This window comes from Cervus elaphus, chromosome 21 (genome assembly GCF_910594005.1).
Source record: "Cervus elaphus chromosome 21, mCerEla1.1, whole genome shotgun sequence".
Taxonomy (NCBI): domain Eukaryota; kingdom Metazoa; phylum Chordata; class Mammalia; order Artiodactyla; family Cervidae; genus Cervus; species Cervus elaphus.
In genome coordinates this window covers 37,600,466-37,625,562 of record NC_057835.1, presented here as the reverse complement: position 1 = coordinate 37,625,562, position 25,097 = coordinate 37,600,466, and the positions used below count along the sequence as shown (strand labels likewise).

Genomic DNA, 25,097 nt, shown 5'->3' with positions numbered 1-25,097 from the left:
CACCATTGCAACAAAAAGAATAAAATACTTAGGAGTATATCTACCTAAAGAAACAAAAGACCTATACATAGAAAACTATAAAACACTGATGAAAGAAATCAAAGAGGACACAAACAGATGGAGAAACATACCGTGTTCATGGATTGGAAGAATCAATATTGTCAAAATGGCTATTCTACCTAAAGCAATCTATAGATTCAATGCAATCCCTATCAAGCTACCAACGGTATTTTTCACACAACTAGACCAAAGAATTTCACAATTTGTATGGAAATACAAAAATCCTCGAATAGCCAAAGTAATCTTGAGAAAGAAGAATGGAACTGGAGGAATCAACCTGCCTGACTTCAGACTCTACTACAAAGCCACAGTCATCAAGACAGTATGGTACTGGCACAAAGACAGAAATATAGATCAATGGAACAGAATAGAAAGACCAGAGATAAATCCACGAACCTATGGACACCTTATCTTTGACAAGGGAGGCAAGGATATACAATGGAAAAAAAGACAACCTCTTTAACAAGTGGTGCTGGGAAAACTGGTCAACCACTTGTAAAAGAATGAAACTAGAACACTTTCTAACACCATACACAAAAATAAACTCAAAATGGATTAAAGATCTAAATGTAAGACCAGAAACTATAAAACTCCTAGAGGAGAACATAGGCAAAACACTCTCCAACATGAATCACAGCAGGATCCTCTATGACCCACCTCCCAGAATATTGGAAATAAAAGCAAAAATAAACAAATGGGACCTAATGAAACTTAAAAGCTTTTGCACAACAAAGGAAAACTATGAGCAACGTGAAAAGACAGCCCTCAGATTGGGAGAAAATAATAGCAAATGAAGCAACAGACAAAGGATTAATCTCAAAAATATACAAGCAACTCCTGCAGCTCAATTCCAGAAAAATAAATGACCCAATCAAAAAATGGGCCAGAGAACTCCAAGGAAGACATACAGATTGCTAACAAACACATGAAAAGATGCTCAACATCACTCATTATTAGAGAAATGCAAATCAAAACCACAAGGAGGTACCATTACACGCCAGTCAGGATGGCTGCTATCCAAAAGTCTACAAGCAATAAATGCTGGAGAGGGTGTGGAGAAAAGGGAACCCTCTTACACTGTTGGTGGGAATGCAAACTAGCACAGCCGCTATGGAAAACAGTGTGGAGATTTCTTAAAAAACTGGAAATAGACCTGCCATATGACCCAGCAATCCCACTTCTGGGCATACACACTGAGGAAACCAGATCTGAAAGAGACACGTGCGCCCCAATGTTCATCGCAGCACTGTTTATAATAGCCAGGACATGGAAGCAACCTAGATGCCCATCAGCAGATGAATGGATAAGGAAGCTGTGTTACTTATCCATTCAGTAATATTCGTGGAATATTACTCAGCTGTTAAAAAGAATTCATTTGAACCAGTCCTAATGAGATGGATGAAACTGGAGCCCCTTATACAGAGTGAAGTAAGCCAGAAAGATAAAGAACATTACAGCATACTAACACATATATATGGAATTTAGAAAGATGGTAACGATAACCCTATATGCAAAACAGAAAAAGAGACACAGAAATACAGAACAGACTTTTGAACTCTTTGGGAGAATGTGAGGGTGGGATATTTCAAAAGAACAGCATGTATACTATCTATGGTGAAACAGATCACCAGCCCAGGTGGGATGCATGAGACAAGTGCTCGGGCCTGGTGCACTGGGAAGACCCAGAGGAATCGGGTGGAGAGGGAGGTGGGAGGGGGGATCGGGATGGGGAATACGTGTAAATCTATGGCTGATTCATATCAATGTATGACAAAAAAAAAATAAAAAATAAAAATTAAAATTAAAAAAAAAAACCATTAAATTGAAAAAAAAAAAAGGTACTGATTAATAAAAAGATGGGTATAACTCTTACTGCTTAAACTCTTTCTCAAAAAAAGTCCACTATAAACTCTGGATAAAACATGAAAAAAAAACTACCTGGAAAAAAAGTAGGCAGACACAGGAAGGCAGTCAAAGTTGTGAAGAAGGAATGGCACTGAGTGAAGGTAGACCCTGGTCGGCACACTGTGTATACAAACCGAGATAGAAAAGCTGCGGTCTTACTGGCTTAAAGTCCTCAAGGACAGAGTATGGAGTGACCACAGAAACTGAAAAGTGACAGTGAAAGTCGTAAAAAGGAGACAGCCAACATACAGTAAGCCTCATTTCATGTATTAACTCTTCCCAAATCTCTGACTGACTGAACTATATATACGTGAGGGGCAGACTCCAAGGAGTACATTGAAGGCTAACCAAATAAAGACTCTTTAGAGCTCAGAGTTTAAGTTTCTGAAAGAAAAAAAAAAATATTCCTCTAAGAAACAATCAAGAGGATCTAAACATACTCATAGTATCCAGGAAACAATTCAAAATTAGCCAAGAGGTAGAAGCAACCCAATGAAGTATAAATAAAGAAAACGTGGCATATATGTATATACCATGGAATATTTTTCATCCTTTAAAAAGAAGGAAGTCTTCTCACACACTACAGTATAGATGAACCATGAGGATATCATGCTAAGTGAAATAAGCCAGTCACAAAAAGACAAATACTTCATGATTCCATTCATACGCAATATCTACAATAGCCAACTTCATAGAAATAGAAAATATAATTGTGTTTGCCAGGGAGAAAGAGAGGAATGGGAAATTGTTCAATGGAAATAGTGTCTCAGTTCTGCAAGATAAAAATGTTAATAGAGCAGCACAACAAAGTGAATATAGTTAACACTACTGAACTATATTCTTAAAAATGGTTAAGATGGGTTAAATGATTAATTTATTTTTGTTTTCTTCCTCTTCCCTCCTTTTCCTCTTCTCAATCTGTCTCCAACTCACTGAAAAAAAAAGATATACATACATACATATATATATATATATATACACATATATATATATATATAAAACTGGATCAAGAAAATAGAGGAAAGATGACAAACACCAGTTTTAGCTCAGAAACAATGAGGGAAAAGTTGGAGGCAATTCAATTCTACCTTCTAATTATGAGAATTAGACCCTTTCTTTCAGTTCAGGCTCAAGATGGCAACTTTACAAGGCAATAGAGAAATTAAATAATAAAAATATTAGTATACTCTCTAACATTCATAATTAATGTACTAGAACTGGTATCAAATTAAGATAGGCAAAAATAAGAAACACACACATACACAAACTTTTTCTTTACTAACCAATGAAATAAAAAATAAGGAAACATATCTCTTAAGTGAATAGCTTATTCCATGAGGAAATACTTCATTCTACAATCTCTTTGAGCTGGTTTTCCATCAACTTCATCCAGTTTAGTCTCTTCACTTGTGTTTGGGTGCAAAGTCCCATAATAAACAAGAAGAAAAATAATTCCAAGGAGAAGAGAAAGAACTATAGTAATGCTGACAGGTATAAAATAGTCTGCATTAAAAATAGAGAGTGGCTCAAACCAGAACACAATCAATATCCCCAATGTGACCAATACCCTTACAATATAATAACAAGACATTGGGCATTTGGTATTTTGTCCCTTAATATTAAAAAATGTAAAGATAAGAATGAATCCAACAACAATCCTATATAGGATTTCCATACTTGTGGAAACACAAAAATCAGTTTGTTCTTTAAATGCCCAAAATATACCTAAAAGCCAAAGAAATGACAACAGAAGGAAAGCAATCTTAACATTTAAGAATAAAAGAAGCACAACACTCAACATCCAAGATAATAATGTAAACAACTTGTAAAAGAGATATACAAGCTTGGGACAGGGTCCATTAAAGAGGTTTTTATCAGGTAAGGATTTTCTTAAAGCTACTTGATAATCAACAGTCGACCAAGAAACAGCACAGCAAGAGACCACGATGGCTGCATCTACAAAACAAAACATTTTTAAGGATGTAGTTATAGAAATAATAATAGCAATATTATTATACACCATACATATTTTATCTGTATATACACAGCCACAAACACAAGTTGGGCACTTTATATACTCATTTAATCATTTGAAATAGATATTAATATTTCTGTACTACATATGAGGGAATTGAGGCTTAGAGAATATATGTATTACTTGACCCAAATCACACAGCCAGCAAGTTGCAGAGAGGTGAGATCTGAATTGAAATCTGCCCGATTCCAAAGTTGGTATACTTAACCACTATACCAGAATGTGAATAAATTCACTGGACAAATCTTGAGCACCTGGTACAATGCAAACTGCATACTATGGAAGTTTTCTAAGAGACTAGTTATAGTCCTAGCTTTTCCAATCTTTTTGACTTTGGCCTTGGGCATAAACCTAATTCACTGAGAAATGGCATCCAAGAAAGAAAACAGCAGAAAGACAGGGAAGGAGGTTAAATAGAAACTTTAACCTAAGTATGAGCTATTAACAGCTCAGTTTCCCATGTCTTTAAGATGATAGATCAAATGAACAAATATGATCTAAAACTTATAAATTTCTATAGGTTTTACAACTTTAGCCTATTTTTTATCCCATCAAATAACAGAAAAGTTAATTACTACTTTGGAAAGACATGTCATTATCCCACCGTCAAAGTTGGGGACATAAAACTGAAAGCAAAGATAGTAGGGAATTAGAAGGAAGTAATTTAAAGTAGAATACAGAATGCTCATCATTCCCATTTAAGCTCATTGAAGGTCAATATATTAAGAAAGAAAGACAGATTTAAGACAGATCTATCTATTGAAGAGGATTATAAATGACTTTGTCCACTCTCCTGGTTTTAGCATATAGCATTCTGTGGACTCCACTAATTAGTTGGACTTTTCTTTCTTCTTTAATTCAAAAATATGAATTAAAACATCATTTCCCCTAAACTGCCCTTCAGTGGTGTCTTTTTTATAACTGGTTTTAATTTCTACCAAATCCAGTACATATACTTCGTTTTTAAACATCAATAAATGCCATAGAACTTATAAGAAAAAAAGCAGTAGCTTGCTCTGCCCCTTCTCACTTCTCAGTAGGGACCCTCAGAAAAAAACCACTGTCAACTTTTAGCTTTTCTTCTGACATTATTGCCCTATTTCTAAATAAAACACATACTGTGCTTTTTTTTAAAATTTATCTACTTTAGACACTGCTTATTGATTTAAAAGCTGCTCGGCCAAATTACTACCTTCTGCTTATATTTCCTTTCCTTTTAAAAACTTTTTTTGTTGAAGCATTTTATTAATTTTAAAAAACCCCTCAGCTTTACTGAGATATTATCAATATATATGCAAGTTTACAATGTGATGATTTGATACACATATATATACAAAATGATGACCACAATGAGGTTAATTAATACCTCATCCCCCCATGATATTTTTGGTGGGTCAACAGGACAACTTTCAAGTATACAATGCAATATTTTTAAAACATTTCTTTGTTCCTTACTTTGCTTATTATTATTTCATGACTCATAAATATTTTTTAGCAAACTCTTCAAATTAATTAAACTCCCAGATACATCTATTAGCTTTTTTTAAAATAATAATATGACCTTTCTGGTCAAAGGTAGCTGTTGTCAAGGTTTGCTTTCTGTCTTCCCAGAACTTGCCTTTACCTTTCTTCACTGTTGATTTTGTTTCCCATTATTTCTTTCTTGCTTCATTCTCATGGTTGGATCAAACAACCTCCAGACATTTCTGAGAAAAGCTGCACCTAAGCTGAACTTTTAAGCATGAATGTCTCTAAATGTCTTTATTCTACCCTCCATATTTGATATACAGTTTCAACAGAAATAGAATTCAAAGTTTAAAAATTTTTTCCAAGGAAACTTTGAAGTCATTTATCTTTTAAATTCTAATCTCAAGTGTTACACTTAAGGATATCAAAGTTATTCCCTTTCTCTATACTTAAACAATCTTTACTTTCTTTCAAATCTTCTAAAATCTTTAAGTCTCTGAAATGTTATAATGATGGGCTTGGTGTGGACCATTTTATCAACTTTTCAATCTAGTTACACATGTCCTTCAGAGATATGCTGCTTTTATTCTTTGAAGGCTTCCCAAGAAATTACAACATGTATACTAAACAGATTAAAGTTTAATCAAAATTTCTACCTCACAGGAAGATTTATCATGGAGGTAATGAAGCTTAAATTTCAGGGACCCATGCCTGCCCAGACTCCTTCCAAGCCTGGCAAAGCCCTGGCAATGTGTTCACTTTGTCATATACTTTTATAAAATTTGGAAAAATAAGATGTTTTCATTGTAATTGCTTAAATTCCCTGTTTCTACTCCTACTTTCCCTCTTCCACATTTTTCCCTAAGTGTACTAAAGCAACTGTCATCATTTTGGGGCTCTAGCTAAAGAGAAATTGAGTTGAGAAGAGTTTAGGTTTAGGAAGATTTGTTTATAAGATTTGCTTGGATAATTATGATGAGTAAGTAACAGATCTAGGATTTTCAAGCAGTTTGCCTTATCTTGAAGAAGTGAAGTGAAGTCGGTCAGTTGTGTCCGACTCTTTGCGACCCCATAGACTATAGCCCACCAGGCTCCTCTGTCCATGGGATTCTCCAGGCAAGAATACTGGAGTGGGTTGCCATTTCCTTCTCCAGCGGATCTTCCCGACCCAGGGATCCAACCCAGATCTCCCGCATTGCAGGCAGACGCTTTAACCTCCGAGCTACCAGGGAACGCTTCACTATCCTGCCATGAACAGGTCTTTGATTCCTTAACATTAAGGCATGATGATTTATCCTTGTCCACCTGACACTATTTGTTTGATATTATTTTCCATTTTCTGCTTACCTACCTGTTTCCCATATACTTTTTCTGCCCATTTTTCTAATCTAATCTGTACATTACACTTTATCCAAACTGAATTTCCTTGTCTTTGCCAAACCATGTCTTTGTTTATGCATTTCTCTCAGTATGGAATGACTCTGCCCAATTACATCTATACAGATTCTTTTTAACTTCTTCTGATTCGACATTATTGACATCAGTGAAAAAAAACAAGACTCCCACAATTTACTAAATTAGACATCAACAATAAATTAGTGTTGTCAATTCAAACAGTATTTAAAATCAGTTACTTCATCAAAAAAAAAATCTTGATATACCCTGATCTTAAACCACATTATTGAATAAATTGGTAGAGTTTGTTTCAAATGTGACAATAATCCAAAAATATACATATAACATTATCAATAATTTGTGAAGTTGAAAGAAACTTTTCTAAATTAAAAGATAAAATTTCTATTAACTATGCTACAAAAAAGGTTGAATTTTTCTTTTCTACAGAAAGTATGAAATCATTATCAAATCAAAAGCCAGTCAGATACTAAAAATTTGTATTAAAGAGCATTAAAATAAGAAAAAGATACCACTTTTCTTTCTCTTGTGAAATTTGTGGTATTGGTCAGATTTCTTATCCCTGTAATTTGCTATTACTTATTTTTTATATTTTAAAAAATGCTTGTTTTCATACCTTTTATGGCCTGAATTATATTTTTCCAAAATTCATATGTTAAAGCTCTAACCCCCAATGTGATTACACTGAGATAGGCCCTTTAGAGAGATAATTAAGGTTCAGCAAGATCATAAAGATGGAGCCTGAATCTAACAGGACTGGTATCCTTGTAAGAAGACAAAGAGATACCAGAGATCTCACTTTTTCTCCATACATAGAGGAAAGACATGTGAGGACACAGCAAAAAGGTGGCCATCTGCAACCCAAAGAGTCCTCACCAGAAACCAACCCAACTGGGCCCCTTGATCTCATATTTCCAGTCTCCAGAACTATGAGACAATATATTTCTGTTGGTTAAGCTGCCCAGTCTGTGGTATTGTTACCGCAGCCCAAGCAGACTAACATAATATCTAATTTTGTCTTCCTAATAATATATTCTTAAAAAAAAATAGGGTCTAATTGTTTAATTTTACACCTTAAAAAGCCCAGATTCATTTCTGTTTTACCTTTCTCCTGAACTGTACAAGGCATTTAAGACAGTTTAACTCCATTCATCTTCCACCTGTCTTGTATTATTTCTGTTTTGTATTTTCATTCTTTTCCTTAGCCACATAGTACTATTTTTGTTTATGCAGTCAATTTTCATTTAGAGGTAGGTAGCTTCACTTTTATCCTGAGGAGGGGGAAGGTGCCTTCTGGCACGTCAGCTTTACAAGTAGGATTTTCTACTAGATATCCCTCCCTTGTGAGGACCCTGAGTTTTGTCTCCAGTCCTCCAGACTCTGGGAAGCTATCAAAACTGAATCTGCTGTGTATAAGTTTCTGTAAAACTCCTCAGGGGTAAATGCCTTCACAGTCCTACTCAACCCTGCTCCACTCCCACTTTGATGCATATTTTGTTACATCGGACTATTTTAAGCTTTTATGAAGAATTTTGAAACTATATACCCAATTGTTTCAGATAATTTCAGGAGAATTGATTCAAATAATTTAGCCTTTTGGTGGTGGTGGAACTGATTTGAATAACCCAAGTTTTCCATCTGCTTTCCATCTTCTAAATATTTACTGATATTTCTAGTCTGCTGTTCTACTCTGCATTCTCTTCATCCTTATGAGTCTTATTGTTTTCACCCCTTTACTTTCCTCTTTAGCATGATTTCAGGGAGGAACAAAGATAAAAGAATATGTTCAGTTTTCTGAAGTCGTTCTATACACAAATTGATTTTTTTTTACATTTTGAATTATTCTTCCTGATTATCAAAACATGGTTACTATAAAAATTTTGAAATTCAGAAAAATATAAAGAAGATGAAATAAGTAAAATCATTCGTGATCCCAGCACACAGAAGCAGCCACAGTTAACATCAGCAGATCTACCAAAGCACAGGTTGTAAGCTCTAAATGTTGATCTTTAGCTTCAGGGACTATATAATATACAACCATTCTGGGCATCACAAGGAAAAAGAGATCTCATATGCTGTAGGCTCATTTCAGTGTTACACTAACAAATATGAAAATATTAGAAAGGACTACATCTAGAGGTTTATGGGAAATTGGGAACAGAGAAGACTGTTTAGGGGAATTAACTCATCTAACAAGAAAATCTAGCATAGAGAGAGGACAATCTGCTACTACTCTGAGGTGAATCCAAGACCACATGGAACTCTCATCACTAATGAAAAGAGCAACTATTTTCATCAAATAAGTAGTTTTTAACATCTCAAAATAAACACCTATTAAAATATTTTTTAATAGAAATACCAAACTGTCCTTTTAAAATGTGCATTTAACCATGAGAAAATCTGCTATAAAAAAGCAACATATTGACCAATTTGCAAAGCAAACATTAGTTTTGTAGCAGGTGCACATTTACACAATGATTCTAATTCTAGGAATTTACCCTATGGATAAACTTCACACATGCAAAAGGATGCATGCATAAGATTATTCACAGCAGAATTTTTTTCCAACAGTAAAATATTAGAAACAACCTAAATTAACATAAAGAAGCTTGTTAGATAATTCAGAATACATCTATAATTTATAAAACTATGCAGATAATAAAAATAAAATGTGGGCACTCTTTCTGTACCAATATGTTTAGATCTCCAAGACATACATTAAGTAAAAAAAAAAAAAAACGAAGATAGTTTTCATGTTACCATTTCTATAAAAGAAAAAGAATAAATATAGGCTCTGAAAAAAAATTTTTCTGAAACAATCATTAAAAAGCTGACAATAGTTTCATTTGTAGGCAAAAAGAAGGAATAGGAAGAAGAGGAGAGAGACAGTACACCTTTAAATACTTTTTGATATTTGAACTATGCACTTCTTTTCAAAAATAACAAATTACTCTTTAAAAAATGATAAAAATAAACATAAAACCTGCCAAAGAGTTACACAGTTGACGTAAGATATCAGTGGCATCCATCTAACACAAGGAATTAAGAAAGACCTACACTGAGTGAAATTTGCTTGACCATGTTCCAGAAAGATGTAGAGCTGAAGAGCAAGTTGTGGGCAACCTTCCAGGTAGGTCTCAAACAGCCTTAGCATGCTCAAATCTGTCACCCTATCATTAATCTGTTTTTCCAGGAAGTTTTCAGTTTTGCTGCCATACTTGAAAGCCACTTGATAACCTTGTTTCAAGGCAAACCAATACCTGTAAAGTAAACAGAACATTTATCTTCAGTAATAGATTCTTCATGTGTGTTCATATACATAATAATTTTGAAAAAAATACGTGTTTAAGAATAGAATTTTCCCACAAACTTTTATCTGCTACAATTTTGTAAACATTTCACAGTAGTTGTATTGAGATTCAAGACTCCACAATTTTTATTGGATGTTTGATGTGTCAGTGTGTGCTAGCACTATTAAGCATACATGATCTTATTTCATCTTCAAAATAATTATGAGACATGAGTCGGTATTATTCCCAATTAACAGTCGGGAAAAGTAAGACTGAGAACTAGAATGATATGCTGAAAGATACACAAAGTGTCAGGAGCAGACCTAGAGTCCAAACTTTTATCTTATGATTCCTAGTCCTAACCACTACTTTCTGAAAGACAAACTGCAACGTCCACTTCACGCAATTTATCTTAATTATAAGACAGATATTAATACATGCCCTTATGAATATGTCAAGGTTGAAGATAAGACTGAATATTCTTTCAATTTAATCTAGCAAATAATTACTTGACCCTTGAACAACATGGGGGCTAGGGACACCAACCCTCTGTGCAGTTGAAAAATTCATGCATAATCGCTAGCTGGTAGTTGGCCCTGTGTCCTCAGTTCCACATCCATGGATTCAACCAACCTCAGACTGGGTAGTACTGTAATATTTACTACTGAAAAGATCTGCATATAAGTGAATCCACACAGTTCAAACCCATGTTATTCAAGGGTCATCTGTACTCCATAAATACAAAGCATTAGTCTCTGTGACCAACAGCATCCTGAAAAATATATAAAATTTCAAAGACTCCTAAAACATCCTTGCTCAGGCTCTTCTTTACAAGGAATTTTTAAATGAACATGAGTTATCATCATTCAAGTAAAATTAATGACAAAAATAATTGAAACAATTATTTTTAAAATATCTGAGGCTAGCAATAAGACAATTAGGATTCTAGCCCAAAGTTTATCAAAATTCTTTATTTATACCTCAATTTCCTCATATATAAAGTTACAATAGTGATATATATCCTGCTTCAACCTGCTCTGTCAATGTTTCCCATTTCAGTAAAAATGGCACTAATATTCATCATGTTGCTCAAAACAAAATGTGGGAATAATTTCCAATTTCTTTCTTTTTCTAACACCCTATAAAAATTCCCCAGTGGGTTCTCTTGGTTCTTAGTTCAAACTCCAAATATTTCCAAATCTAAACACATCTTATCGCTTCCACTGCCTCCATCCTAGTTTAAGCAGCCAATGTCTCTGGCCTGAATTACTTCAATAGCCTCATAACTGGTATCTCTGATTCTACTCTTGCTCCCTATACAGCATCTAGGTTGAACTTGTTAACCATAATTTAGATGCTATCCCTCCAGTCAAAATATTCTAATGCTTTCCATCATACTTAGAATAAAACACAAAGTTTTTACCCCATCTTACAAGGCCCCCTGTAATCTGACTCCCACACACACTGTAACACTGCCTTTCCCTTTCAAGTCTCCCACACTTCCAGGGTACTATTCGTGCTGTTTTTTTCCAACTTAAAGGCCTTGGTCTTTGCTATTGCCTCTTCCTGGAACTCTTCTAAACCCCAGAGATTTTACATGCTTTCTCCTTAACTTCATTCAGGTCTCTATTCAAATGCCACATTCTTACTGATATCTTTCCAGATCACACCATCATATTCTCTTTATCCTATTATTTTTCTTTATTACCACTTGACACATTATATATTTTTATTTGTACCTTCTCACAAGAATGAGATCTGCATGAAAGCAGGGACTTTGTTTTGTTCATTGCCATATCCTAAGCAACTAGAACAGTCCTGGGACATAGCAGGCTCTCAGAAAATATTTACTGAAGGAATGAACAAATGAAAAACTCATGACAATTTTTCCATAAAGAGACAGTAGATATGAAAAGGCTTTGAAAAGTTGAAATACATAAGATATTCTGATTGTAAACATGATGTATACATATATGAATATGCAAAGATTCTTCACCTAGCAAATAGAAGTATATTTTTACCATAATAGTTTTAGGATAACATAGTCCATTATATTCCATGTGGACTAGATGCCAGGGCACAAGGTCTACAAAAATGATGAAGACATGACCTCCACCTTCAATGACCTTACAGCCCAGTAGGAAGATCAAGCCTATGAACTGCTAACTGCAAAATGAGGCAGAAGAAATAACCACTCAACAGAAATATAAATACTATTGATATATTGTAAAAGCACAGGAAAAAATGATTAACACTGTCCAGGATTTACAGGCAAGATTCGTAAGATAATTTGTGTTTGAGTTTTTTCTGGGTATCTGGCACAATAAGGGGGGCTTCCTGGTGGCTCAGACGGTAAAGCATCTATCTGCAATGCTAGAGACCTGGGTTCAAGCCCTGGGTCGGGAAGATCCCCTGGAGAAGGAAATGGCAACCCACTCCAGTACTCTTGCCTGGAAAATCCCATGGACAGAGGAGCCTGTTAGGCTATAGTCCATGGGGTCACAAAGAGTCGGACACGGCACAGTAAGGAGTTCCCGTGTGTACATTACGTAAGACTAATAAGCAATACAGTATGTGGTTCCTGTTTTTAAAGGTATCTATCCTTTTAAAGCAAGAGGATAGATACCACTAACTGAAAAACTTGAAAAACACACAAACATTATTGGTACATGCTCAGAGCAAATTAATATAGGTAGCACAGAGTGGGAGAGCTAGCAGAGTACAGTGATTAAGAGTAATGACTCTAAAAAACTCAGGATGCTTGGATTCAAATCCTTGCTCCAATACTTCTTAGTGATGTTTCAGGTTGCTCATTTGAAAAAGGGAGTAATCATCATACCTACCTCATTGGGTTGATATAAGGATTAAAGGAACTAATACATGTAAAATGCTTAAGACCAGTAACTGGCACATGTTAAGTGCTATGTCAATGCCTGTTAAACAAAAAAACAGATGGGGCTGTTCACAGATGTGCACATTAATATTTCCAGGGACTTTAAGGAGGAATATTTTCCAAATCTGCAGCACTTAGTGGCAAATGTATACAAAGTTCTGCTTATCTAAGGATAATTTCATGCAAAGGGGAGTATGAATATAATTTTTTAATCAACAGGATATTGTTTCAGTTTTATGGGATAAATGATGAAGAGGCCAAAGAAAAATAAACAGAAGGAGCTTTCTTAGCATATTTTATCATAATGTATTATTTTATTTGAGATAAAGAGGCAACAGCTTCTAGTAATGATGGATTCCTTTGCATCAAGCTCACCCTCCTACTGATGACAATGATAAATTATAAAGATAACAAGGCACTGAAGAGCAACCAAAAGTAGGAAGAAGCATGAGGTCACTTAACCCTTGAGAGAAGGGAACAATACTACAGGAGAAGCACATGTGGCTTTTCCTCTAAAAGCATCCCAAAGTCCAAGCGGTACAAAACAGACACAGTTCAAGCAGAAAGTCAAATTATTATTGGCTCAAAGTGTCAGAGGACTGAGGTTGAATCTGCCAGAGTGGTTAGAAATTAAGAGGGACCTCAGAAAAGAGGGAGCCACAGAGTAAAAGAAACCCCAAATCTGCATATACTCTTCTTAAATCCTCGGTCAAACCCTTACTATATATATATGTAGGGTGAGACTCCAAGGAACTGAGGAACAATGGCTAAATGGGACCTGGGCAGAGATTTCAGCAGCTATCTACCATAAGGAAGAGTATGGAGTTTGCAACCCACCAAATTCAAGGAGCTTGGTAAATACTTCAGGCATCCCATTGAAACCCCAAAAGGCCATGTTTTAGAAATAGAGACTATATTTTGGGTCTGTGAGACTTTCCCTAGGACTAAGGACAAAAGCAAAAAACAGACCTTCCCTAATAAAGCTTAAACCAAGTCTCTGTAATACATCAAGGTAATGTGCCAATAATTTAGCTATTTGCTTTCTCTTCAATGGAAGATAACAGCAATTACAGTCACTACAAGGTATCAATCACAATGCCCATTACACAATAAAAAAAATTACTTGAGTAAAATTTTTACTTGAGTAAAAAAAATTCACTCTTAATGCAAATTAAGAGTAAATGTAACTTATGCTAAAGGGGAAAACCAGGTAATAGAAACATATCAGTTAACAGAAACATACCCACAGATGACCCAGATATTGCAATTAGCAAACACACACAGAAAAAATTAGGAAAAAACTAACAGAACCTCATAACACAGGTGTAATTGAAGTCACAAAAGAAACAAAGAAAATGGGACAGGAAAAAAATAAAACTTGACAACATACTGGCCAAAAATATTTTCCAAAGTTGATTAAAAACAACATACAGCTCAATGAACACAAACAGAAAACATGAAAAGAATATAATATGTAGGCCAAGAAAACAACTATATCAATAATTGCAATAATATATGAAATGGAAATAGATTAAATACTTCAATTAATAAAAGACTGTCAAGCTGGAAAAAAAACATTAGGATTCAACTCTCTGTGATTTGGAAGAGACTCTCTTTATACATCTTGAGCTTCCCTGGTGGCTCAGATGGTAAAAAAGCGTCTGCCTGCAATGCGAGAGACCCAAGTTGGATCCCTTGGTTGGGAAGATCCCCTGGAGAAGGAAATGGCAACCCACTCCAGTATTATCACCTAGAAAATTCCATAGACTGAGGAGCCTGGTAGGCTCCAGGGGGTGGCAGAGTCAAACAAGACTGAGCAACTTCACTTTCACTCTTTATACATAAAGATACAGACAGTTTGAAGGGCAATCAGAAAAAATAGTTAGTATGGCTATATTAGTATGCCAGACAAAATAGATTTCAAATCAAAGAGCATTCATCATTCATTCATGATGATATGAATAAATTTTTCCAGCACACATCTGAATGTACCTAATAACAGAGTTTTAAGACACATGAAGCAAAAACTGTCAAAAGTAGGAGGAGAAAAAGATAAATCCACAGTCTTATAGCATTTTAACACTCATCTCTCAGTAAACGAAAGAAAAGGTAGGCGAAAAGAAAAAAAATCAGTGAGAATATAAACGACTTTAATGACATTATCAACATACTGCCCTAATTTATATTTATAGACCACTATGCTCAACCAGGGGCTTCCCAGGTGGCTCACAGTGGTCAAGAATCCACACGCAGTGAAGAAGTGTTCAAGTTCTTGGTCAGGAAGATCCCCTGGAGAAGGAAATGGCAACCTGCTCCAGTATTCTTGCCTGGGAAATCCCATGGACAGAGGAGCCTGGTGGGCTACAGCCCATGGGATCTCAAAGAGCTGGACACTCAACAAAGGCAAGTCACAAATTCTTTTCAAATGGAATATTCCATTTCAAATGGAATATTCACCAAGTTAGACTATGTGCTGGGAAATGAAATGTCAGTTAATTAAAGAAGACTGTAATCACACAAATTATGTTTTCTGATCAAAATAAAATTGAATGAGAAATCAACAACAATAACATATCTAGGAAAATCCCCACATATTTAGGGATTGAAGGGCCCAGACTCTCAAGTTTCATATATATTGAACCCTAGGAACTTGAACATTACCAGATGATCTCTATCTAAAGAGCTTTAAATAGAAGAATGGGTAAGGAAAAAATGTTCAACTATTTAATGCCCATTTAAGAAACTTCGGGCTTCCCTGATAGCTCAGTTGCTAAAGAATCTTCCTGCAATGCAGGAGACCCTGATTTGATTCCTGGGTCAGGAAGATCCGCTAGAGAAGGGATGGGCTACCATTCTTGTGCTTCCCTTGTGGCTCAGCTGGTAAAGAATCCGCCCGCGATGTGGGAGACCTGGGTTCAATCCCTGGGTTGGGAAGATCCCTTGGAGAAGGGAAAGGCTACCCATTCCAGTATTCTGGCCTGGAGAATTACATGATCTCTAGAGTCTATGGGATCACAGAGTTGGACACGACTGAGCAACTTTCACTTTCACACTTTAAGAAATTCCTTAAAGAAGGGCCTAGGGACCTGTGGAGGAATTGAAACTCTTCTCCCACTGTACTCTGTTTCACACAATTTGAACCTTTTAACCAGCTATTTAAAAAGAGCAATAATAACTTCCATATTGCAAATAAAACAAATTCTTTTCATATATCCATCAAAGGAAAAAGTCTCCTTTGGCAAAGAAAAAGGTATTATCACAAGTCATACATAAAATAGAAATACAAAAGTGTCATATAATTTATATTCTGGAAAATAAATCGTTCTACCCCACAGACCACTAAGCAATAAGAACACACTTAGTAGCAAGACACTTATACCGAATAAATAATTCATGTTGACATTCCTTGTCTTTCATCTACCAACACAAACTCAATTTATCTATTCTGTAGGGAAATGAATCTGTAGTTTAGTATATTTCATGTTTTTGCATACTTAGTTTAGACAAATCCTTGGATAATTTGGCCACTTTTAAGAACCGCTTTAATTTTTCCTTATTTCTCACTATTCATGTCTGCATTGGGTCACTTCCTGCACCAAGAAAACACAAAGAAAAAGACAGACAAAAAGAGGAAAATGTTTATTTATCAAGTATCTGTTTAACAGTAATGAGTGAGTTCAGTCGCTCAGTCGTGTCCGACTCTTTGCGATCCCATGAATCACAGCACCCCAGGCCTCCATGTCCACCACCAACTCCCGGAGTCTACCCAAACCCATGTCCATCGAGTCAGTGATGCCATCCAGCCATCTCATCCTCTGTCGTCCCCTTCTCCTCCTGCCCCCAATCCCTCCCAGCATTAGGGTCTTTTCCAATGAGTCAACTCTTCACTTGAGGTGGCCAAAGTATTGGAGTTTCAGCTTCAGCATCAGTCCTTCCAATGAACACCCAGGACTGATCTCCTTTAGGATGGACTGGCGGGATCTTCTTGCAGTCCAAGGGACTCTCAAGAGTCTTCTCCAACACCACAGTTCAAAAGCATCAATTCTTCAGCACTCAGCTTTCTTTATAGTCCAACTCTCACATCCATACATAACTACTGGAAAAACCATAGCCTTGAATAGATGGACCTTTGTTGGCAAAGTAATGTCTCTGCTTTTAAATATGCTGTCTAGGTTGGTCATAACTTTCTTTCCAAGGAATAAACGTCCTTTAATTTCATGGCTGCAGTCACCATCTGCAGTGATTTTGGAGCCAAAACAATAAAGTCTGACACTGCTTCCACTGTCTCCCCATCTATTTGCCATGAAGTGACGGGACCAGATGCCATGATCTTAGTTTTCTGAATGAGCTTTAAGCCAACTTCTTCACTCTCTTCTTTCACTTTCATCAAGAGGCTTTTTAGTCCCTCTTCACTTTCTGCCATAAGGGTGGTGTCATCTGCATATCTGAGGTTATTGATATTTCTCCTGGCAATCTTGATTCCAGCTTGTGCTTCTTCCAGCCCAGCATTTCTCATGATGCATTCTGCATATAAGTTAAATAAGCAGGGTGTCAATATACAACCTTGATGTACTCCTTTTCCCATTTGGAACTAGTCTGTTGTTCCATGTCCAGTTCTAACTGTTGCTTCCTGACCTGCATACAGGTTTCTCAAGAGGCAGGTCAGGTGGTCTGGTATTCCCATCTCTTTCAGAATTTTCCAGTTTATTGTGATCCACACAGTCAAACGCTTTGGCATAGTCAATAAAGCAGAAGTAGATGTTTTTCTGGAACTCTTGCTTTTTCGATGATCCAGCGGATGTTGGCAATTTGATCTCTGGTTCCTCTGCCTTTTCTAAAACCAGCTTGAACATCTGGAAGTTCACAGTTCACGTATTGCTGAAGCCTGGCTTGGAGAATTTTGAGCATTACTTTACTAGCGTGTGAGATGAGTGCAATTGTGCAGTAGTTTGAGTATTCTTTGGCACTGCCTTTAACAGTAATAGGAAACCTAATTCAGTTTTTCTTTTTCTTCTTTTTTAACTAATAGGCAAAATATTCACATAAATCAAAAATCAAAAAAGAAGTTACTAACTTTTTGAAAATACTCTACCCCACTCCTATGACCTAACTAGCCAGTTTTCACCCTTCCCCATGACCATAAGAATTCATGATTACTAGTTTCATGTATACCCTTTCTAGAGTTTCTTTACACATATACTAACACATGTAAATATGCCTTTTCACCACCTTTTAAAAATAGACTGTATTATATCATGCCTGTTGTCTGCACCCTGTCTTTTCACTTAAAAGTACATCCTGGAGATTTTGCCATTTCAGTATATTAAGTACTTTATCATTCTTTGTAATAGTTATTGTAGTATGACATAGCATAGATATACTATAAACTCTACCAACAGACATTTCAATTGCTTCCAGTATTTTGCTCTTATAAACAACACAACTGAAAAGCTATGCATATGTCATTTTACATGTATGCAGGTATGATAAATCCCCAGAAGAGGAACTCTGACCTAAAGGTATGTGCACCTGAAATATGCTCAAACTGTCCTTCACGTGGATTGTACCAATCCATACTCCCATCAACAAAGTATGAGAATACCTGTTTTCCCATACCTTACCATGAGAGTGTATTATCACTTGGATTTTCACCAATCTGGTAGGTAAAGTATCTCAGTGAAGTTTTAATTGACAGTTTTTAAACTATGAATGTGGTATAGTATCCTTCAGACAACTTAAGAGCCATTTGTATTTCCTCTTCTCTAAAATATCCTCATTCTTTTTCCCATTTTTCAACTGGGAGGATGACCTTTATCTCTTTGACTTCAGAAGCTCATGAAATATTAAAAGACTAGGTCTTTTTCTATTAAAAATTACAAATATTTTCCCCTATGAAAACTGTTTTCCTTTTTGCTTTGCTTTTGTTTGTTGGGATATTTTTGTTTTTATTTATTGCATGCAATTTCTATTGTCAAATCTATAATTTTTATAGCTTGGGGATTTTGAGTTATGGTTAGAAAGGCTCTCCATTTCAAGGCTATAAAGGAATTTTCCTATGTTTTCTAATAGTACATTTCTTATATTAAATATTAGAGTCATTTGAAATTTATCCTGGTGTCTGGTATTTTACCTAGCTGTATACTCTATAATATGCAACCTTAAATTATCCCAACTCCAAAGTGAAACAAAACTTTTACTGTTCTTATGTTGCATATACTGGTTATTACTTCCTCTTATTTCCATTCTAGTCAATTTCTACAATCTGTGGTCTATCCATTTAAATGGCAAACGGGGGAAAAGCTGTTTCCTTGTCCATGTGGTTTGGGTTTGGTGTTGGGGGTTGCAGGTGGGTGATGCTTAGTGTCTCTCTGGAAACAAAGCTCTTCCAGTTTATGCTTTCAGATATTCTTCTGATTAGGAGGAGTTAGAGCCCATGACCTGTCATATAAAAGACTGAGGAACTGAAGACATAAACTGCAACATTTTAAAACTCTCCCAATACTGTACCCATCTCTATGTTTCTACCAATGTATTTCTAAAGATTTCACCTTCATTACAGAACAGGCTAAACTTCTTTTCAAGATCACATACCATGCTAGAGCATAAGCTAAGTATGACCTTTGTGTGAAGGTCCACTTATAGTTTATTTATTTTCTCCAAATGACTATCTACTTATTCCAACATCTCTAATTACTAAGCATAAAAATCAGTAAGAATGTAGAATCTCCTTGCATGTACAAGGGAATTCCCGTAAAACTATCAGCTGCCTTTTTCATAGAAATTCTACAGACCAGAAGGGAGTGGCACCATATAGTCAAAATGATGAAAGAAAAAAACCTATAAGCAAGAATACTCTACTCAGCAAGGATATCATTCAGATTTGAAGGAGAGAGATAAAATTTTACAGACAAGCAAAAGCTAAAAGAGTTTAGAACCAGCAGACCAGCTTTATAAAAAAATGTTAAGGAAGCTTCTCTAAGTGGAAAAGAGACCACCACTAGAAATATGAAAATTATGAAAGGAAGAATCTCACTGGTAAAGGCAAATATACAGTAGAGGTAGTAAATCATCCACTCATAAAGCTAACAGGAAGGTTAAAAGACAAAAGGAGTAAAATCACCTATATCCATAATAAGTATCCAAGGAACACACAAAACAAAAAGATATAAAATATGAAATCAAAAACAGTAAATATGGGTGGTGGGAAGCAAAAGTGCATGGTTGTTACAAACTGTTAGAACTTAAAACATCATCAACTTAAAATAATCACGTATCAGTATGATATCACATATCACATATCAGTATGATAATCAGATTGTTGACTTCCCTGGTGGCTCAGGCAGTAAAAGCGTCTGCCTGCAATGCAGCAGACTGGGGTTCGATCCTGGGTCGGGAAGATCCCCTGGAGAAGGAAATTGCAACCCACTCCAGTACTCTTGCCTGGAAAAAACCACGGATGGTGGAGCCTGGTGGGCTACAGTCTATGGGGGTCATGAAGAGTCAGACACGACTGAGCAACTACACTTTCAGATGGTAATAATAAAACAAATATCTATAACAGATACACAAAAGAAGGGAAAGAAACCCAAACATAACACTAAAGACAGTCGTCAAATCACAAAGGAAGAGTGCAAAAGAAGAAGAAAACAAAGAACTGCAAAACAGTTAACAAAATCGCAATAAGACATATCTAACAATAATTACTTTCAATGTAAATCGACTGAAAGCTCCAGTCAAAAGACACAGAGTAGCTGAATGGACACAAAAACAAGACCTGTATATGCTACCTACCAAGACTCACTTCAGAGCTAAAGACATATAGACTGAAAGACAAAGTATGGGGAAAAGTATTACACACAAGTGGAAATCACAAGAAAGCTGGGGTAGTAATACTTATATCAGGCAAGACAGACTTTAAAACAAAGACTGTAACACGAGACAAAAAAGGACTTACATAATGATAAGGGGATCAATCAAAGAAGAAGATATAACAATTGTAAATATATAAAAACACAACATAGGAGCACCCAAATACATAAAGCAAATATTGACAGACATAAAGAGAGAAACTGACATAGTAGGAGACCTTTAGATCAGGGGAGAGATGTAAGATCCAGATAGAAAATCAGTAAGAAAACACTGGTCTTAAATGACACTGAACCAGATGGACTTAACAGATTATATACTGACCATTCCATCCAAAAGCAGCAAGATACACACTCTTTTCAAGTGCACATGGAACAGTCTCCACGATAGATCACATAACAAGCCACAAAACAAGTCTCAATGAATTTAAGAATATTGAAATCATATCAAGCATCTGTTCTGATCACAATGGCATAAGACTAGAAATCAATTACTAGAATGCATAAAAAACAAAAATAATATGCTACTAGACAATCAATGGGTCACTAACAAAATTAAAGAGGAAATAAAAAAACACCTGAAGACAAATGAATATGAAAACACAATGACACTGAATCTATGGGACACAGCAAAAGCTGTTCTATGAGGGAAGTTTATAGCAATACAGACTTATCTTAGCAAACAAGAAAGATCTCAAATAAACAATCTAACAGTAACAATCATGTTGGATATAGCAAGAAAATCTATCTTAAGTTTGTTTGGAGTACAGAAGGAAAAGAGACAGAAATACAGTAAAGAAAATGTTAGAAAAGATAATGGCTAAGAATTGTGCAGAACTCATGGAAGCTAATAATTCACAGAATCAAGACAGCAAGCAAATCCCAAGTGAAAGAAATAAAAATAAATTCTTCATATGGATATATCATAAACTGTAGAAACCCAAATATAAGGAGAAAAATCATAAGAGCAACCAGAGGGAAAAGAAAAACCCTTTTAAAGAACAACAGCAAGACTGACATCTAACTACTCAATAATGACAATGGAAACAAAAAGATGAGAGAATATAACATACAGAGAGAAAATAACTATTTACCTAGAATTCTACTACCACTAAAATCTTTCTCAGGAAAGATGACTATTAAAATAGTTCAAATTCAAAACCTAACTGTATGTGAAGTAATTAGCCTCCAACTAATAAAAAATTAAAAAAAAAGAAAAAAAAAAAAAAAAAACCTAACTGTAACAAAATAGCACATTATCCTCTTAATATTTGTCTTTAATTCTACTCCTTACCTTTAATATATATATATTGTTTTGAACAGAATTAAATCTAAGATAATGAAAGAAAAGGTCATGTGAAATTAGATATATGGATAATCATAGAATTCTCGGGGCTCATTTAGATTCTACTTTCTTTAACCATAAAATAGGTTTTAAACAACATGATTTTTTAAGTTTGTTTTTAGTTCTGAGTGATTTTGTACCTAGCTAACCACATGACTACTGCACTATTGCAGTAAAAATTTCATCTCATTAAATCAACAGTACAAGTTACTTAAAAAGTAAGTGCTCTATCAGAGTTGCAGGTGATAGGCTGTATTTATATAATCAGTTTTAAAATATAGAGGAGAAAAGATTCACAAGACATAGAAGTGAGTCCTTTTCTTTCTCATAAAAATGTGATATTAGAAAAAGCAACTTAATTAGGTAAATTAAAACATTCTATTAATGAACCTGGAAAATTCTGACAGTACAACGACTCATGCAAGCATTGCTAGTGAGAAGCAAGTAACCTTTGTCCTACATGCAAACAGAGAAACTTTGTACCTTGCACTAACCAGATACAGAAAGTAGCTTCTGTCTGAATCAGAGAATAACAGTATTAAAGATCAAAAGTATATGCTCACCTTGTAAAAACTCCTCCTTGCAAGCAATGAAGTAGAAGAAAACAATGACGACTTTCTTGGCCTGCTTCCTTGAAATCAGCCTTGAACCAAGAATAACTAAAACACTGGACCACAAGTGTTCCAAAGAGCATAAAGCTTACTGTTAAAACACCAAAAACATACTGTTTTTCATGAAAAAATCTGACAGACACCCAGATGTCCACAATTAAATCAGTTACATAGATCATAATGCCAAGGACTGACATCATAAAATTCAACTTAGTATATTTCATTATGAATCACTATATCTCTTGGTTATTTACCTCCTCCTCTCATACAAAAAGAAAAAAACAAATATTAGTGCATTCTGTGGTGTAGCACTGAATTTTAATTTCCACTCCCTAAATATTTAAAAAATTAAACATTATGAAATTGGAACACTAAAACCAAAGTGACTAATTTTAACTTTCTTTTCTCAACCTCTAGTCCAGTTGTTACTAGGCTTTATTCAATCTTGTTTCACAGTGATCTTCATTACAGATGATAACACCTAAAATAAAACATAAAAAATTCCAAAAATCTCGGTTCTAACATTAAAAATCCTAGGCCATGACTTTATCAAAGCACTACTTTTTCTAAAAATAATATATTACCACTAAATACATTTCTTACAATATATAGCTTTGGGAAAGTAAAGTGTTAGAAATATACTTAATAGTTGACAACTTCCTCTCAGACTATTTGCTTTTTAAAAAACGTAACCTACTCACAAATATATTTACTAAAGGACTATATATAGTGGCAAAAAATTGGAAATAATCTAAATGTGTCAACAAAAAGAATTAAATAATTATAGATTCATAAAGTGGAATATTACAAAGCTACTAAAAATATATTTAACAAAGGTCCAGCAGTTGTGAAAATTCTTAATGTGCTTTGATACAGCAATCTAAGAATCAAGCCTAGGTAAATATCTACAAACATGCACAAAGGTATATGCTCTTTGCAAGAAACATTTTTAAAACAGCAAAAACTGAAAACAACCCAAATGACAATTGAGAAGTCTAATTCAATAAATTATGGTACATTCACACTAAAGAATATACTATGCAACCTTTAAAAAGAATGAAGTAGCTTCGTATAAACTGATTTCAGGAAGTCTCCAAGATATATTAAATGAAAAAAGCAAGTACCAGAAGGATAAATATAACATGTTGCAGTATATGCTTTTTTATTATACATGGAGAGGGAAAAGGAGTTGAGTGGGAAGCAAACGCAATTTCAATCTTTTAAATATTTTTTTCATATTGTTTGAGTTTTTTACAACAGATATGCACTAATGTGTTTTATAATTTCTTAAAAATAGTAGTAAATGATACTTATAAAGAATTTTGATGACTGGGGAAAATACTTATTCTATTAATAAGTTATTACATGCCAGGCATTGACCTGTATGTTGCAAATAAAATGTCCTCATATAATTCTTACATCAAACTTAAAAAGTAGATATTACTATTATGAAGCCTATTTTATAAACATGAATGCAATCTGAAGATGACATCTGTTCAACTCAACAGGGATTTCTTTAATTGTACTAATGAATTGCCAAGATTTCATATAAAAATCCAGAGTTTTCACTGCTATCAAAGAACTCAAAGATCTGCTACAGTAGACTATCATTTCTTAATAAGCAGTGGGTACCCACCCTAGATGCCAAAGGCTCTCTCAAGTTCACCACAGCAGCCAGTCACCCCACTTCAGTCATTTCAACAGTGAGGTCTCAGTGCCCATGCAGCTATCTAATAGCTGTGTATCCTTAAATATGTTCTTTTTACCTCCCTATCCCTTATTTTCTTCATCTGAAATATGGAGATAATAATGGTATATATTTCAGAGGGTTGTTGTTAAGGTTAAGAAAGGTAATATATATAATACATACAAGCCTCTAGAAAACTACATGGTACAGTAAGGGCTTAAAAACTGTTAGTTACCATTATTACTTTGCCTGTCTGCCTGATACCTGTAAGCATCTGAGTTTGCAGTCTTTGACTTCACTTTAAAGAATGTTAAGTGGAAAAAATACTGTTATAATCTCAAAGCTTTGAAAATGTAAAGGAAATAGGACTGGAGAAATAGCAAAAAACGTTAACAGTAGTTTTATCTGGGGAATTAATGGTATTATAGATGATTTTTTTCCTTCATCCTTTTCTATGAGTATGAACCTCAAAATTCATACGTTGACATACTAACCCTCAAAGTGACTGTTCCTAGAGACAGGCCTT

At 35.0% G+C, this 25,097-nt stretch overlaps 1 protein-coding gene across 1 annotated transcript; it reads right to left on the bottom strand.

The window, feature by feature from the left end:
• Positions 1-3,292: 3,292 nt before the first annotated feature.
• Positions 3,293-23,170, bottom strand: XKR9 (XK related 9). The gene is made up of 3 exons (XM_043880374.1): positions 22,837-23,170; positions 9,938-10,140; positions 3,293-3,921 (listed from the first exon to the last, which is right to left on the bottom strand). The coding sequence occupies exons 1-3, from the start codon at positions 23,106-23,108 to the stop codon at positions 3,293-3,295; spliced, it is 1,104 nt and encodes a 367-aa protein (XP_043736309.1). The 5' UTR covers positions 23,109-23,170.
• Between the last annotated feature and the right edge of the window lie 1,927 nt (positions 23,171-25,097).

Excerpts from the sequence above, each read along its gene's own strand:
- XKR9 (XM_043880374.1), bottom strand. The coding sequence starts at position 23,108 with ATGAAATATACTAAGTTGAATTTTATGATGTCAGTCCTTGGCATTATG. Across the intron at positions 10,141-22,836 it reads CAAGGAGGAGTTTTTACAAG|GTATTGGTTTGCCTTGAAAC; the intron begins GTGAGCATATAC and ends TTTACTTTACAG. Across the intron at positions 3,922-9,937 it reads TCAAGCAAATTTCACTCAGT|ATGCAGCCATCGTGGTCTCT; the intron begins GTAGGTCTTTCT and ends TTTGTTTTGTAG.